Here is a 17,408-nt window from a genome sequence, read left to right on the forward strand (position 1 = left end):
CAGGACCATCATCGCCCCCTCCGCCGACGAAACCACAGAAGCATACCTCCGCTCCATGCTCACCGGCTCCCCCTCTACAAAAGAATGGAAACTGAAACCGGCGGGCCTGTCTAACGTCACGAGTGTGCGGTTGAACCCGTATATCATCGAACAAAGCGAGTGTACATTCGGCTGCGTGGGGCATTTATGCGACGCAGCAGATGGCTGTGCACCGGATCTACTTTGTAAGAATAGTGTATGCCAAACCAACCCCTCCTCGCAGCCAGGGAAAGTGGGAGACAGATGCAACAGCAAGGCCGTCTGTCAGAGCCATTTACGGTGTGTGGAGGGGGAGTGTGCGGCTTGTGTTGCACGGATGACTATCCAGCCGGAAGATAAGAAGAAGAAGAGGAAGAGGACGATACCGGGAGACAGCGGGATGCTGCAAGAAGAGGAGGAGGAGTTTAGGAGGAGGAAGGTGAAGCCGAATGATCCAAAAGGGATGTGTTATACGGATTCCCTGCCTCACCTCTTCGCCATCGCATCCCTTGCCAGCTCCCCCTCTTCCCCTTCCCCTTCCCCTTCCCCACCACCAAACCCACCGATATGTCTCTCCCCCTCCCCTTATCCTCCTAAATACAACCCCTGCACAACACCCACCCACTGCTCCTCTCACGAATATTGTTCCTGGGGCCTCTGCACACCGTGCTCCCTCAGCGACTCTTGTCTTGGCAGTCCCTGCCGCAGCAACAACGCGTGTAAAACGGGTTTCTGTAACGATTACGGGAGATGTGATTATGCTACGCAGAAGAGGAAGAAGGTCACGGGGCCGGGGGGCGCAAGGGGAAAAGTACATGGGAGGGTAGCGGGGGTGCCGAGGGGGTTTGAGAGGGGGCCTGCGAGGGTGAGAGATGAGGCGTTGAGGGTTGTGGTTCCGGAGGAGGGGGTGGCTGCTACTGCTACCGCTGCGGCGTAAAGTCATCATCACATCAACTATGTAAGCGTGGTATAAGAGCGTGTACTTGCAAGGCACGGGCAAAAGACCAGTCCATCTGAATATAGATATTTCCTCAATCTCGAACAAAAATAAATTCCTCAGCGCTTGAATATTTACAAGAAGATTATTTTCATACTAGTTAGTGTGTTGGGGTATCGTATCGAATGGCCTCCCTCCCTCCCTCCCTCCCTTCCTCCCTTTCCCAAAACTCCTTTTTGTTGTTGGTAATCTGTAGCACATGTACAATCATGGGATCGCGGCGTCATGACCTCGTAGAACGCATGCGCGTGAGTGTGATTCTACGCTGAGATCGGGGTCGTGCCTCCGGGTGGTCGTCGTTTGGTGTACCGTGATCGAACGCCTGTGGCATCGTAGTCGACTCCTCACGCCAGATCGTGACAAAGCGTATAGCGGTAGCAGGTAACTGTCGGCTCCACTGCAGTGGCAATCCGGCAGATCACCCCATCGAAACCCGATACTTGTCATTCTCCTCAATCAGCTTCTCCAAGAACGCCGCCGCCTCAACAAGAACCTGACTCTTACTCAGCCCGCCACCTCTTACAGCAGGCACAACCTCATTCAAATCCTTGTACCCCTGCTTGATCAAATCCCTCCGCTTCTGCTCCGACAAGATATGATTATTCCGCTTCTGCTCCTCAGTGAGATTCTCGCGATGTGCCTTCTGAGCCGCAGTGGACGCCCGCTTCTTCTTCGTACTGTCCTCCACCGTAGACGCTTTCCGAGCCTTGGCATTGCGCGCGGCTTTCTTGGGTGTGTCTTTGCTATATCGCACCTGGCTCTTTTTCCGCTTCTTCGCTGGCCGGTCTTCGTCTTCGTCGTCGGATTCGGCGTCTTCGGACTGCTCGTCGGAGTCTCGTGGCCCGCGGGTGTAGGTGGTAGGGGTACTTGGGCCTTGTATGCCGGCTACGGCTCGTAGGATGTGGTGTGAAGTTTCTTCAATGTCTTGTATTGAGGCCCTAGCTGCGCTCTCTGCGTCTGGATGACCGTTGGGTATTGAGTAACCGGATGGGCTGTTGAAAGAGTTGTCCGTGCCGAAAGTATACGACCTCTTCAGGTCGAGCTTCTGGAGCGGTGGGCCAAATTCGGAGTGGTGTTGTTGTGGCGCCTGGCTCGCTGCCCATTGTGAGGCATACTGGGCGTCGGTGGCTTGGGCGTTGTGGTTCGGTACTAATGATCCCAAGCGTTCGTGTATAAGGCCATGTTGGGGCATTGTCATGGGCAGCGTGTTGAGATTCAGATCGGGTGCCCTACTCGCATCGAAGCCGTTGGAGGCGGTAGATAGTTCATGGAAGCTGTGCGAGCGGCCGTTCGTGTATGAAGGCTGGGCCTGGTTGAAGAGAGCCGTGGCTGCCTGGAGCTCATCCTGGGTATTGCCTAGGAAATCTGTGTGGAGCGACGAAGGGTATTGCTGGTCTTGGTGGAAGTTGTTCTGCAGACGGGCCTGGTCTGGTATAGTGCTGGTCACGCGGTGGACGGTGGGCGGGGCTATGAAGTCTTCCCAGTTGTTGTAGTCGTGGGCGCTCGCCTTGGTGTCGAGGGCGGGTGGCAGGGCTTGCGAGTCGACGAGGTCAAAGGGATTGGTCGAGGAGAAGAAGTTGTCGAGCTGCTGGTTCTCCATGTCGCTGAGGATGGACTGGCCATTGTGGTCGTAGGTGGCGGGCGGGCCGTCGAAGAAGTCGTTGGTGAAGGTGTCTGCTCTGCGTCAGTGTGTAGTCTCTGCGCCGTGGTCGGCAAGCGTACAGCCAAACGGCGGCGGGTCCTTGTCGTTCATGGCGGGTCGTGGGAGGCGCCTGGCCGTAGCACCCGCGAGCCCCGCGAACGACTGATGCGACAACGTCTCCAGCTTGGTGGTGGGTGAGGCGGAGGGATAGACTACTGTCTACTCTCTGATGCCCTACCCGCTCGACCGGGCTAGACGAGACGCTGGGCTAGGCCGTCGACAAGTCTTCACAGTGCTTGTGCGTGTGGAGGCGTCGAGACTGGCGTGGTTGGGAGGTGTTGAGAGAGTGCGCGCGATATGACGTGCGGAACGAGCATTCGCAACGGCGCTGGCTGCGCTGCCGGGATGGGGCGTCGGACAAGACAGTGCCGGTGAGCAGGCGCATCCCCAGCGGGCGGCGACAGTGAATGCGCGTGATATACTAGACAGTGAGAGACTCGGGTGTTGGATTGGATGTCAAGAATGCGTCTGGTTGCGCGTGAGAAGTTGGACCGCCATCACATGTGAAAGATGTCTTGCGCCCACCTGCTGAGCCCACTAGCGCCCACCACCTCGCTTGCTCCTTCCCTGCTCCCGGCCGCCAAGCTCTCCGAACCCTCAAAGGATGACATGCATCCACCTCACATCGACCTGGTTACTGTCATCACAGCATCGCTCAGGCACAGGAACTAGCTCCAACTATCCCCATGCCCTTCGTTGGCGTCCTACACACATCAACGCCTCTCCTTCTGTCCACCACCTCAATCCTGCTCGGACAAACCTTCTCACCGCAACGAGCCGTCTCGCCGGGATCCGAGTGCGCCTAGAGATCAAGAAGGGAATCTCCTCCGCCATTTTCTTCAATGGCGCGCAACCGTGTCCCAGCACTCTTCTGCGGTCCGAAAACTGCAGTGGCGGCACACGACTGTCTTTTCGTTGGCCGACCCTACCGTAGCTCCCGTCCGATCACCTCTAGTTTGCGCATCCCAGGGGTCAATCTGGGGAAACGATGACTGTTGCTACGCTTTATTCCCTCTCATCGAGCATCTAAACTTGTCGACCATTCCATCCCCGGTTTGTTCCGCGACTGCTCCTCATTTCATTACACTGTAGCCACTGTGTCGGTGCCTGCCTCGGCTGCCCACCAGCGATCTACAATGCTTGTGTTGAGCCCGAACCTCGTACGACACTACGATTTGATAAATCTCCAAGTACTAGCCATTCCCCATACTTTGTTCTTCGCATTCGCTACTGCTTCCTCTTTCCGGAGCACTATGGTCATGTCGACATGCTATTTCCTTCCGTAGCAGGACCCCGCGTACTTCTTGCGACAGCAGTTCCAGTCCAACATCCAATATTGTCACCACTTTCGATGTTATACTAGCCACTCACATTTACTCTAGTATTGACGTCTGTTCGAGCATGCGACCGGTCAGTATGGTAATACTACACGTCATGCGAGATACACTTGCATCGCCCCGACATTCCCACCGAACAAATCAAATCTTCAAAGAGACAACATCCATCAAACAACTCTTACATATAACAGCCCTACAACCATCTGCATCAATGCCTTCCCTTGCGTATCTCGACACATATCGTTGCTGTGCCATGTAAGCTGGAATGCATGGACAAACCATCTACACAAACCCCATCTAACCCAATCGGGAAAGGGCGCAAATTTACCAGTAATCTACCAAGCCAACACCAAGATACTCAGCCATACTCCAAGATACTTGCGCAAAAGTAAATTTGGGAACAAGACCGAGTCAACCGAGATGCGTCGTGTTCATCTGTCTTCAGCGCCCCTTTCATCAAGTATCATGCCGCAGCATAAAACCGCACTGAAATCAGAATCCCCATTTACCCTCTTTGTGATCTTCAACTTTTCTTATTCGAATTCAGTCGCTATGGATCTCTTGAGCTTAATAATCGTTATTCTCATACTTTTCACCATGCTACTCTGCGTTCTCTGGAGTCCAGCACCCCTACAGCCATCACCGACACAGCCGATGCCTCCGTCCTCAGCATCTCAGAAACAAAAACAACCACCCGAGAGCATGGTCTAAACAACACATTCACGTTCTACCAAGACCCCATCTACCATATCATCACCGAGCAAGCGAGATCACAAACACCGCGCGGCCCATAAGACACAACCCCAGTCTAACGTCCATGGAATCCTACGTTAAGCCCCTTCGGGTCAAAGGCGCGAGTACTCCATACAGTACGTACGACGCAAAATCTCAATACTGAGTCTCTCGCGCGATGGACCCATTACAGTCGACGTATGACAAGAAACACTCGAGTCCTGAGATACTCAATTCATATCGAGCCCATTTCGATACGGTTCATGCCGCGAGCAAATCGGAGCATATAACAGTATCAGATCCGCTCCATCTTCTCGCTACATCCAAAACCATCCGTTCCCATACTCGAACCACATCATGAATCCCCCCACCGTCATCCTCATCACTATCCTAGTTCTATTCACTTTAGCGCTTTGCCTCCTCTGGAAACCACCACTACGACCGCTATCACCGCTACAAACGATCTCGATACACGGCCCACAGGACAGCAGTGTCGCAAAGACCAAGTTTCCGGCTATGAGGTGCTACGACAATGATGCGACAAACTAGCTACGACAAACTCTCTGGGTCCCTCGCGTGCTCGCAGAGTAAACCGCGTCTAGAGGATGCTTAAACAACTCGAAATATCAATGTACCTCCCCGACCAGGACAATACGTGGACGATGGATGCTGCCAACCCTCCTCCTCCGAAACCTCCAACACATGACTCTGTCAACGGAGCTAGAACGATAAGATCTTTACAATCGTCGCCGCGATGACAAGGGGTTGGGTGTGGAGTGAGGGCAGGAAGATGGCGACTCAACTGGAGATGGGGATGGATGGAGAAATCGAGAAGGCGAGGAAGGTGTCTGTAATTTGCAGAGATGAAATGGTTCGATCAGATAGGAGGGGAGAAAGATGGATGGGCGTTGGGTTATAAGCAGTTGTTATATTGGAAGGTGGTGAGGAGGGAAGTCGTTAAACCCTTGATAACAAACAGCAACCTCTTTGTCGCTATCTCTCTCACATAAAACACCATCCATCATTATCTACTTTCTCCTCTCCTATCTACACCCTCAGCCTCCTCCACTCCACCCAACCATCTCGCCCCCCACAGCCCCCTCACAATCTTCTCATAGTGCGGATGACACCGCGTATAATCGCTCCAGCTCTCGGTCACCAGCAGTGCCGAGACGATACGAGGTGTTATACACGTTGTCATTCTCACTATGAGAAGACTGTGCGGGGGGGGTGGGGGGAAGGTAAGTTGGGCTCTGCGCTGGCTTGCTGTCCTTGTTACCTGTTTAAGGACTTCTTCTTCTTCTTCTTGTATACCTATATCTATATCTACCCTCCCGCTTAAACCCCCTACACCAAAACGTCTAGAAGAAACGCAGTGGCAGTCTTCTACTATGCGGTAAACAACGCGTGTTGTACTAGTCATACACAGTGTCTACTGCATAGTAGAACACCGCAACTGCGTTTCTTCTAGATGTCTTGATATGAGGGGTTTGAAGGAAAGGTGGAGGTGAAGAGGCCCGTTTGCTGTTCTTGTCCTGAGAGTATGTATTGCGACGGGGGAAATGGATAGAGAGGTTCCGGACACAGCCAGTCGAGTCTGTTAAGCAGGCAATTTGTGTCTTGCCATTGCTTTTATGCTCCAGACGAATGTTCTTGTCATCAAATGCAGCATGCAGCGCGTGGTGTCGTTCCATCGTCTTGTTACCAGAGGGTTTGTAACGAGACGATCAAACGTCTCCACGCGCTGCTTGCCATATTTGAGAAGAGGTGCGAAGTGTTTGATACGGTGGTGAAGGTGAATAGGCCCCGCGCCGGGCTTGCTGTTCTTGATATATGCGTTGGGGGTTCCAAGGTAGGTAAGTAAGTAGGTAGATAGGTAGGTAGGTAGCATAACCGATCGCAGGCCGATGCCCCGGCCACGGTAGAAGTCATCGGGAAAACTCTTGTCTCTCGTGACGGGCCCTCTCCTGAGAGCCTGAGCTGGTGCTGTATCATTGCTGACGCGGAATGAATTTCAGCGTCGCCAACGATACAGCACCAGCCGAGGTTCTTAGAAGAGGGCCCGACGATGGCATGTGCTCTGCGCGGGCAGGCTTGCATGTTGTAATGCACCAAGCATGTGTTGTCCGCGCTGGGTGGCAGGGTGTTTGATGACCGCCGTAGGATCGGAGGCGATGCGACCTATATCTTATGGGGCTTGGAGGCGTTATGGCGTGGCGATGTCCTTCTTCTTCCTCGGTAGTTGTAACTGGGACAATCGACAGGCCTCGGGGAAATGTTCCCGTAACTGATGTCGACATGCTCGTTAAAAACCAGGTATTCCGTTTCGCAAACCTCCTGATCTTTCATCCGAACGGCGCCAGTAGAAGCGTAGCTCCAACCCCCAACGTAACAACCATAATCCCCACTCCTCTAGCATTCACCACCGCACCCTTCGAAGGCAACGGCGCACCCTTGAGTTCCATATCCGTCGGCCTCGCCACCACATCCACAGCATCGAAATACGCATACTTGACCCTCTCGCCATCCTGCAGATTCTCATTCGTAAGCACACTCGCCTCATTCGGAAAATCCATAATCGGAACCGCAGGATAGAATCCTTTGTTCTGGATGATATACTGCGCCAGCGCATACAACGCATAGTTCTCCGCGTTGTTCGCCGCATCATATGACATTTGCGTGGAGAGGACGGCGAGGAGTTTCGAGCGCGTGGCGCCGTATGCGTATTTGAGAGTTTGGAAGTCGGTGGGCGTTTCGGGTTGTTCGTTGAGGACGCCGGCGAGGACAGAGGTGTTCATTGCGCCTTCAGAGACGGAGATGAGCCATTCGGATGTGGAGTTTGGGGGTGCGGGCATGGGGCGTTGGACAACGGCTGTGCCGATGGAGGCGAAGTGCATCACCATTCGTGCCCAGAGGGAGGCGCGGTTGTAGTATTCCATCAGCCGGTCTTTTTCCATTTGGTTGTCGGCTTTCTTATTAATACGATTATTGAGGGAGTCCATGCGGAAGTAGTCGGAGCAAAAGACGATGTGCGGTTCGTTGCCGATGTTGTAGGCGGCGTGGTCGCCTTCGCGCTTGTTGCCTTTGTCGCAGAGGTCCATGGGGTCGTCGCAGCGAATGTGGATGTCAGAGTTTACGGCGCCGGTTCCTCCTTCCAGGACGCCGAAGTTGGCGGCGCGTTGCAGGTTCGTGGCTATCATGTCGGTGTAGTTGGCGTTTATCGAGGGGCCGAAGAACTCTCGTGCGGGTTGGGATGTGAGGTCGAAGGGCGTGGCGGCGGCGAAGAGGATCGTCATCTCGGAGAAGCCATCGCGGATGTCTTCGATCTCGGAGAAGTCGCAACCCTCGCCACCGGTGAGAGCTGTCGCGTAGGTCGGCCTGCCCGCGCCTTTGTCGTCGCCGATAACGCCATCGGGGGCTGCGTATGCGCGTGCTATGAGGCCAGCGAGGAGTACGGGAGGGAGGTGGAAGAGCGAACGGAGCGTCAGCATGTCGACGAAGCTGCCGGTGACAGCTCGGTCGATCGAAATGTTAACGCGAGATGTTGGGAATTGCGGGCATGGAGGTTGTGCCGATCCTGTTCAAACACGAGGCAATGATGGACGGTTGCAGTGAACCGCGTTGGTCACGCGGGAACAGGGCGGAACGGGGAGGGCAGGCTTCAAGGATACCGTTAGCAGAGGGCATGAGGTTCGGATGGAAAAAGTAAAGCGCATGAAGGGGCGCCGTACCCGTGCAGCCATGCGAGGCTGATCCCCAGTTTTCTGACTCTCAGACGTGGTCAGACGCTTAGACGATACTCTGAGACGGTAGTCTTCGCATGCGGCGGAACTCTGATGTTGGCATTGATGTGGGAGTAACAATCATGTCGGTTCCCAGTCTTTCCCAGCGAGATATCTCATTTGAATCGCATCTTCATGAGCATCCATATCGTGGAATGCGCTCTTTGTGCAAGCGGGAGGTGGTGTCGCAAGTCGCTGGATGAGGCAAGTATCGGCTCGCATTCGAAACGCGAAGCTGGCGCCAAGACCACGCCGTCACCACTCCGCTATGCATCGTCAAAATATGAGACCAACGAGATACTACTGTTTGAACCGAGGTAGACAGCATCTGATTGCGACCACATCTCAACTAGAGTGTTAGCGGTTGCGCAACTCAGGGACTGTCGCGTCCAGGTACAAGACAACTAGAAGCTAGAGCCATGAGTCAATGTGCTCGGCACTATCCGCTTCATTCTGGTGTGTGGCATGCATAATAGACGATGACGAAGACATGCGATCCGTCGTCTCTTCTAGAGTTGATAGAGGATAGCTCTGTTTCGTTTGGCATAGGTACTCCCGCTGCATCTAGGACGAGATCTGTATTCGATATACTCATAGAGTGCACTCCCCACGGGGATGATCTCATCATCACATGCCCTGAACGGCACTCTATCAAAGTGCAGATGAACGTGCAGTAGCATGTACACATCGAGCCACCATGACCATTAGCCGCCCACGAGCAAGATACGGCACACCGACAGTTCGCCATACTGAGAGAACCCGTTCGGTGCCAAACAAGCGGTCGGCAGAAGCGTGGGGAGGGTGTTCGCTGGACGGGCACCGCCCCGCTTCTGTTGGCAGCCGTCCATATGCACCTTACCGCTCCAATCAATCCACCTCCTCAACGGCACAGCGGGTCGTCAAGTATCGGCGTGGCGCAACAGCGGATAGTCTGGCGAGTAGTTCATGCCTTGATGTATGAAGTGGTGCGTAAAGATGGTGGGCAGCGGGGTCATGTCCGGTATCTCGTCACCACAGCAGAGCCGCAAGTCTGCAAGTATTTGTGCTGCGCTTAGCTCCCCAGATAGACCCCTTCGCTTGAGATACAAGGACGCCATTTCAGAGTGACTGAACAAGTCAGTTCAAAGTCTTGACATTAAACGGATTAACCCCACAGACAGCGAGCGGGAGTCGACACGCTAAGCCCTACCCTTCCTGCTAGCATCGCCAACACTCCACCATGCCGGGCGAAGATACGACGCCCTCGCGACCACCCAGTGAGTTCTGATTCGCTTGCATGCAATGCCGTCGTTCGCAAGGCTGTCTTCAGCCTTCTCTCCAATGAATCTGCGTACGAGGCTGAGGCTGATCCCCCGTGCGCCACAGCAGCCCACCCCGCCAGTCCCACGGCGAGCATGTCGCTGGCCGCCGCCCTCAGACACGACAATAATAATCGCGTCTTGACCCGCCCGCTCGACGACTGGGTCCAACAGCCCGACGTTTCCGCGCGACTAGTCCTTTTCTCCGAGGAGTACCTGCAAGGGCTTCCTCAGACGGATACAGAGCATCTACTGCGTGCGACCGGGAGCACGATTAAGAGCGGTTCGTTATCGTCGATGGCTCCTGGGGCTCTCCTCCACCAGCACAACCCAACCCACAACCCCCCTTCCCTCCGCTCCTGCATCACCGACATCACCGACGCCACGCCCACCGAAACAAGCATAAGCACCGGCCTCGTCAGCCAACTCTCTGGCGTCCCGCTGCTCGAAGACAACAACGGCGTGTTGGAGATACCGCCCGCACACTTCCGCACCCCCGTCTACGAATGCGCCTTTTGGTTCTTGAACTGCAACTACGTCTCGCAGAACAAAGAAGAGTGGGAAACACACTGCCACGCACACTTCCGCGGCGAGGAACCACCGCTGACGGCCCAATGCCCGCTGTGCGACTGGGAAGTAACGTGTGATCAGGGGAGGCAGGCGTGGAAAATGCGTATGAACCATTTGGCGTACGAGCACACGATGCGGGGGCAGACATTGCGGACTTCGCGACCAGATTTCCGGTTGTTTGAATACTTGTGGCAGAGAAGGTTGATCGATAGTGAAGACCTGAAGGAGTTGAAGGGCGGGAATCATAACTTGACACACCCGCCTGGCAACTTCGTCGAGATGAATGGGAGTAGGCGCGAGAGAGATGGCAGGAGGCATCGGGCGCAGCATGCGAGGGTGCCGAGACCACCTGAACCGCGCCGGTACTGAGGGTGATGGGGGATGTTTGGTGGGCTTCACCCCATCTCTTGCCGTTAGTTCCCACTTCTCTCGTCTTTCTTTATCTTGCCAATCTCTCTTCTCTTCTCATACCTCTTCCTTTTCACTTGATATCTGTCCGCAGAATGGCATACCCAGGACACAAAAGCATAGCTCAGGCGTTTCAGAGTACAACCTCATCTTTCCCCTCCCTTCTCTATCTCTTTCTCTCGGGCGATTCGGAAGCAGCCGCGCAGGCACCAGAGCATCGAATGTATGCGAAGCCCGAAGACATACGTAGCTAGTTCCTTCTCCATGGCTGACGGCGCAATCCAACTATATACCCACCTCCCCCAACTCGCACCTTCCCCATTGCAATCCCCAATGCATCCGCCTCGAGTAGATCCCGCCCCCAACGACTGCTTTACTGAATGCGATTCGTCACATCCGCAGCAACTTGACCTCATACCGTCATCTTCAGCCGCACGAAAATGGCTCAGATCCAGAAGCGGAGGTCCGCCGTTGCGCGTCTGCCTAATTTCGCGTGTCGTGGTACTATGCGGACTAGTGCGGTTGCCGGATGGGGGAAGGGCTAGCCGTGGATGTTGGTACCTTTGAACGCACCTGGGCAAGAATTACGCACTGTATTTATGAGATAATGTGCTTCAAGAAGATCCGACGTTGTACTTTGGAATGTGAGCAAGGCTGGTAGAGTTGAGCGAGTACAACTTGTAGTGGCCAAGATGTTAGATATAACTATACATGTATCTTAGTATCGAGGTTTGAATCGAGACTAAGAGTGTAGGAAAGGGCGTGTGTAGATAAGTATAGATATAGAAGAAGAAATTACAAAACAATAGACAGAGTTTTCTGCACCAGCACATTCAACAAAGCAATAGACAGAGTTTTGCTTCCAAGTGCTTTATGTTGTGTTGTGTGTTAACGACTTGCTATCTTCCCTTACTAACCTTCTAATCTAACACTGCTATCTAACGCCTTGCTATCTATTCTTCTTGTTGTATAAGCGAGTACTTCTTCTTTGTAAACAACACTCTTTCCTTGCTTCCATTCATTTATTCATCCTATCTCTAGTCGCTACTATTCTGCCCTCCCGCACCTAACCTCCCTATTCTCGAAGGACACAACCGCCGCGGAATGACTCTGTATAGACTCGGAGGTGTGATCGAGCTTCGGGTGGATATCGAAGCTTGTTTGACCCATTTGATCTGATTCGTTGTCGATGTCTGGGTGGCTTGCAGCTGTCAGCCTTGCTTGCTTCTTCCCTTTGCAAACGCCAGATGAATGAATGACGATGATCGAGAACGCTGACGACGAGAATGAGGTACAGCAAAATACCAGTGGCGATTTCAGGTCGATCTGGGGCCTCTCGTACTTAATGCGCGGAGACGGAAGTCGATGCTTGAGTGAGTCGGCGCAATGTTAGGACGCGGTTGCAAGCCGTGGCGCTTCGCTAGCAGCAACGGCCGTAGTTGCGGCCCCCGATGACGTTGAAGCCACATCCGTCGCATTGCGACCCAGAACGCTGCCAACATCATGCCGATCATCCTTCGCACATCTCACATAAGGCCAACCACTACAGATATGGAGGCGCAACAAATGAAGTATATAGATAGCAGGCTGCGATGGATATCGTTTGGCATCTCGAGCCTACCAACACCTCTGCAACCCAATCACAACAGGTCGAACAAACTTTGGAACTCACTACTCTACAAGACACCTGAACAGATCTTCTCGACACAATGTCCAACATCAAGTTCAACCCCGCATCCGATATCCCCGACCAGTCTGGTCGAGTGTTTCTGATCACTGGTGGTATGTGGCGTCCTTTACGTCCGATCTGGCAGCCCACTAACCATTACAGGCACCACCGGTCTTGGAGCGTCATCCATATCTTTTCTCGCATCTCACAACCCTGCGCACATCTACTTCAGCGGTCGCAACAAAGCTCGCGCCAATGAACTCATCTCCAAGATCGCCATAGCCTCACCCTCCACCAAAGTTACCTTCATCGAGTGCGACCTCGCGAGTCTCGCATCCGTCCAATCTGCCGCCAAACAGTTCTTGTCATCGTCTGATCGCCTCGATGTTCTTATGTGCAACGCAGGTATCATGGCCGTACCCAACGACGTGAGCAAAGACGGCTACGAAATACAATTCGCAACGAACCACCTCGGCCACGCGCTACTCATGAAGCTGCTCTTACCTGTCATGCTAGAAACCGCATCGCAACCAAACGCCGACGTCCGCATCGTCAACCTCTCATCCGTAGCCTACAAACAAAACGTACCTTCCACTGGCATCGAGTTCTCAAAGCTCAAGACCAAAGGCGCAAACTACGGCTCCTTCTTCAGCTTCAACAAATGGGTCTGTTACGGCCAGTCCAAGCTAGCCAATCTGCTTTACGCTACTGAACTGGCTGCTCATCACCCGAGTATCACGTCTGTGGCGGTGCATCCTGGCTTTATCAAGACGGACCTTTTCGCGAGCACGAACTTTATGGATCGTCAGGTTGTGAATATTATCTCCGGCGGGAATTGGCTTGATACGGAACAGGGTGCGTATAACCAGACTTGGGCGGCTACTACCAAGAAGGAGAGCTTGGTCAATGGAGCTTATTATGAGCCGGTGGGTGTGAAGACTACGCCGAGTACGAAGCTGGGGCGGGATCGGGCGTTGGCGAAGGAGTTGTGGGAGTGGACTGAGAAGGAGTTGAAGGCGTGGGTGTGAGACCTGGAGATCTCGGTCAGCGTTTTGATTTGCGAGTCTTGAATAGATCGTATCCGTAGATATGCTTGTTGTACTTTGGTAATTTCTCGTACTTAGACTTTCTTCATTGGTAGCACAGCCCATAATGTGCAGCAGGCGGCCTTAACGTTCAGAAGGTCCCCGCTTGTTGTCAGTAGGCGCACAATACCTCGGTTGGGCACCTGACAGCAGTGTACGGATACTTTTCCGTGAGTAACGTTATAAGTAGTGGTGTACTCGCCGTCGTGGTGGTCGTTATCGCGGCAAGCAACACTTGGACGTCCACCTTTGGTCGCTGCTTCCAGACGACCTCGTGGTAGCAGTGATCGACAACGCACGAGAAAGTTTCCAAAGTGCTGGTAAACCGTTTCGCTCCACAACCCCATGGGGTAGTGGACGTTTTCGCGATCCGTTGGCCACCTCCCTTCGCTATCGCACCCGCCCACCAGGTGAACACGGCCGTGAAGCACGAGGACGACCCGACAAATTCTCTTGAGCACATGGCCTAAACGATCTCCACTGTGATCCTTCCATGGCACAGGCTCGGATGAGGCACCGCTGCATACCAGCCGCACCGCTTAGACGGCAACTAGCCATTTACCAAGAACCATCAATGCGGCGTCTCATTGTTTAGCATCACCAAGTACCGATAGACGAACCCGGTTTGCCCCGTGGAGAAACCAAGCAAAGTTGTGGGATATTCCTTTGTTGGATGATGGCCAAGATGATGAAGGCCCGGCGGACTGACTTGGCTCCGCGTTGATTGGCCGAATCCACAGCGGAAAGACTTTTAGCTCCTTCTCCTCAGCAGCGGCCTCGAGACGAAACCTCAGGCTAAACCGCAAACCAATCCCACCGCGGACTTGTGTCATCCAGAAACCTGATGGGGACCCATAAACCACGCACCGAAAGACCGCGTCTAACACCCCATCCGTGCGACAAGCGTGCACGCCATCTAGTTTCCCCGCAATGCAGCGCATGCTCAAGATCTTGGACCTGTCTCGGCCCCCTTGGCCTAGGCCCAAGTGCGACGTTGGCCTCGACTGACAAGCTATGAAAACACTTGACCTCGCGCGACATGGCGCAACACCAAGATTTCGGTGGCTTGCCAATGTGCCTTTTCTCTGCGACAAGACCACGAAGACTCCAGGGTCGGGGCTGGGCTCCTCACCGGAACCAGTCACGAGTAGTGAGCTCGGAGTATCAATGCGACGTTCATGTCAAGAAAGAGTCTTGGTATTTTGCGGGTTACCTTCCTGGGACGAGGGACCGTATTTCGTGTTCTCATTGCGACGTCAGCCAGGACGGACTGGGGAGGAGGAAGAGCAAGGGATGGCATGATGGAAGCCCTCAACTCTACGTCAGAGTGCTACGTTCCTCGTTGAAGGTTGCACCAACACTACGTGAGCGCTTACTCCCCGCTGAACTGCAAAGTTCACGATGCGGGCACCACTAGACCGAATACGAGACCACCGACCACCGGCTCCGACATACCTGTCCTTGCCAAAAAACCGCCGGAGGCGGCAAAGCCAATCTGGCACTAAACACGCCCAGCACCTAGGGTACGCCCTGCGAGCTTGTGTGCCGCACGTTTGCATGTTCGCGATTCGGCAGAACGCACAATGATAGTCAGGCTCCAAGACCAAGCAAGCGGGCAGACTTGCCTTCGGGGACCCCGCGACCCCATTCCCCCAGCGCCATTCAGCCTCAAGTGTGTCCAAGGCGGCCGGAAGAAGCGCGCTTACCATGTCTTGGAACGCATGCATGCGCGGAGGTACCTAGACAATTGTCGTGTGATTTCGGAACGTCGCTTGTAGAGAAGGATCTGGGGCGAAATATGGGATCCACTACACTTGTGCGACGCTGAGGGCGGGGATGGAGGTGTATAAGAGTGCTACTCCACGTCCCCCGGATTGTTGATTTCCCCAGATCAACCAGCTCAGGCTTCGGTGATCCAACGGGCGTCTTACCCACACCCTTTACACCTCATACTCTTATCTTTTCAGAGAGGTTCTTTGAACACCACCCATCATGTCTGAGAAGAAGAACGATGTCGTCATGCTCGAGCAGACGATGACTCGGGATGAAGAGCTCATGAAGCCTGTGCCCATTGTCGGCAAGGTGGATTACTCTGGTGCTTACGAGAAGACTGATCCCCGAGAGATTGCGCTTGTCAAGAAGCTCGACCGATGGATTATGCCCATGTTGTGGAGCATGTACTGGCTCAATTACCTTGGTATGTCACTCCTCTCTCACAGTGATCTTTTTGGAAGCACTTACTTACACATCGCTCTGTCTAGACCGCAATGCCATTGCACTGGCCCGCCTCGACGACCTCGAAGAGGATCTCAACCTCACCAGCGAGCAGTACCAAACCTGCGTGAGCATTCTCTTCGTCGGATACCTCCTTGGCCAAATTCCCAGTAACATGTTCCTCAACCGAACCCGTCCATCGCGCTACATGGGCTGCTGCATGATGCTCTGGGCCGTCGTCTCCGCCCTGACAGCTCTTTCCAAGGACTTCACCGGTCTCCTTCTAACCCGCTTCTTCCTCGGTGTAACAGAAGCCCCCTACTACCCCGGTGCTGTCTACCTGCTCTCCATGTTCTACACCCGCAAGGAAGTCGCCACCCGCATTGCCATCCTCTACACCGGAAACATCCTCGCCACCGCCTTCGCCGGCCTCATCGCCGCAGGCATCTTCCACGGTCTCGGCGACGTCGCTGGCATCACGGGATGGCGTTGGCTGTTTATACTCCAGGGTGCTGTCACCTTTGTCATCGCCGTGGTCGGTTTTTTCCTGCTTCCAGATTTCACGCACAACACATGGTGGCTCACACAAGAAGAGCGCGACCTAGCCACCAATCGTATGGCCCTTGACACCGTCGGCAACAAGGGCGAGACTTCCGTGTGGGCTGGTTTCCGCCAGGCTGGCAAGGACCCCATGGTCTGGATCTTCGCTTTCATGGCTCACATGCATCTTGCCGCCAACGGATTCAAGAACTTCTTCCCCACCGTTGTCCAGACGCTTGGGTTTAGCAAGACTATCACCTTGGTCTTGACCTGCCCGCCTTACCTCATTGCTGGTGTCGTCACGATTGCTGTCTCGTGGTCTTCTGGAAAGTTCAACGAGCGCACTTGGCATATTACTATTTCCAAAGCCGTTGCTACCTTTGGCTTTGGACTGGCTTGTGCTGAGATTGGTACTGCGGGTCGTTACGTCGCTATGATCATCTTCACCATTGGCACTTATGGTGTTAATTCGCTCATCCTGGGTTGGTGCGGATCTACTTGCGGTCAGACGCCCGAGAAGAAGGCTGTTGCTATCGGTATCGTGACGACGGTTATGAACGCTTCGTTTATCTGGTAAGTTCCCCTTCTACCTCTTCTTCATCACCTCAAAGAACCAGTTGCTAATATGGATAATAGGACACCATACCTATGGCCCAAGTCTGACGAGCCTCGCTACATCATCGCGCTCAGCTCCTCGGCTGCGTTCTCCATTATGACTGCGCTGTTGGCGTGGGTGGCGAAGATTCTCTTTACCCGCAAGAACAAGAAGCTTCGCGAGCAGGACAGCGAGAACATGACCTTCTACGTGTACTAGAGGGGTGTACGAGGTTGCGACTCGCGCAGTGCGCGACGTATGGGGATGAAATCGGCTGGCAAGAGCCGGCGCAGATTAGATGGAAGAAAGTACATTACGAGCCGAGTGCTTGATGAATATGCACACACGAATGATGAACAATTCGATCTTGAAGACTAGCTGTGTGAATCGACATGCATGCGCCTTGTGATTCCCATCCCGCGAAGTCTAACACATAACTAGTCCATGATGCCTGCAACCCT

At 53.9% G+C, this 17,408-nt stretch overlaps 5 protein-coding genes across 5 annotated transcripts; 3 read left to right on the forward strand and 2 right to left on the reverse strand.

The window, feature by feature from the left end:
- Positions 1–1,433: 1,433 nt before the first annotated feature.
- On the reverse strand, positions 1,434–2,768 carry J4E83_010352 (uncharacterized protein; the record flags this gene model as incomplete). Its single annotated transcript, XM_049337233.1, has 2 exons — positions 1,434–2,689; positions 2,738–2,768. 2 exons carry the CDS (start codon positions 2,766–2,768, stop codon positions 1,434–1,436), a joined length of 1,287 nt encoding a protein of 428 aa, XP_049183622.1.
- Positions 2,769–7,131: 4,363 nt separating this feature from the next.
- J4E83_010353 (uncharacterized protein) lies at positions 7,132–8,277 on the reverse strand (the record flags this gene model as incomplete). Its single annotated transcript, XM_049337234.1, has 1 exon — positions 7,132–8,277. One exon carries the CDS (start codon positions 8,275–8,277, stop codon positions 7,132–7,134), a length of 1,146 nt encoding a protein of 381 aa, XP_049183623.1.
- Positions 8,278–9,787: 1,510 nt separating this feature from the next.
- On the forward strand, positions 9,788–10,805 carry J4E83_010354 (uncharacterized protein; the record flags this gene model as incomplete). The annotated part of the gene is made up of 2 exons (XM_049337235.1): positions 9,788–9,824; positions 9,934–10,805. 2 exons carry the CDS (start codon positions 9,788–9,790, stop codon positions 10,803–10,805), a joined length of 909 nt encoding a protein of 302 aa, XP_049183624.1.
- Positions 10,806–12,553: 1,748 nt separating this feature from the next.
- Positions 12,554–13,541, forward strand: J4E83_010355 (uncharacterized protein; the record flags this gene model as incomplete). Its single annotated transcript, XM_049337236.1, has 2 exons — positions 12,554–12,626; positions 12,676–13,541. 2 exons carry the CDS (start codon positions 12,554–12,556, stop codon positions 13,539–13,541), a joined length of 939 nt encoding a protein of 312 aa, XP_049183625.1.
- A 2,049-nt stretch (positions 13,542–15,590) lies between these two features.
- On the forward strand, positions 15,591–17,166 carry J4E83_010356 (uncharacterized protein; the record flags this gene model as incomplete). The annotated part of the gene is made up of 3 exons (XM_049337237.1): positions 15,591–15,795; positions 15,860–16,925; positions 16,989–17,166. The coding sequence occupies 3 exons, from the start codon at positions 15,591–15,593 to the stop codon at positions 17,164–17,166; spliced, it is 1,449 nt and encodes a 482-aa protein (XP_049183626.1).
- Between the last annotated feature and the right edge of the window lie 242 nt (positions 17,167–17,408).

Source organism: Alternaria metachromatica (assembly GCF_023757995.1).
Source record: "Alternaria metachromatica strain BMP 0045 chromosome Unknown scaffold_44, whole genome shotgun sequence".
Classification (NCBI taxonomy): Eukaryota; Fungi; Ascomycota; class Dothideomycetes; order Pleosporales; family Pleosporaceae; genus Alternaria; species Alternaria metachromatica.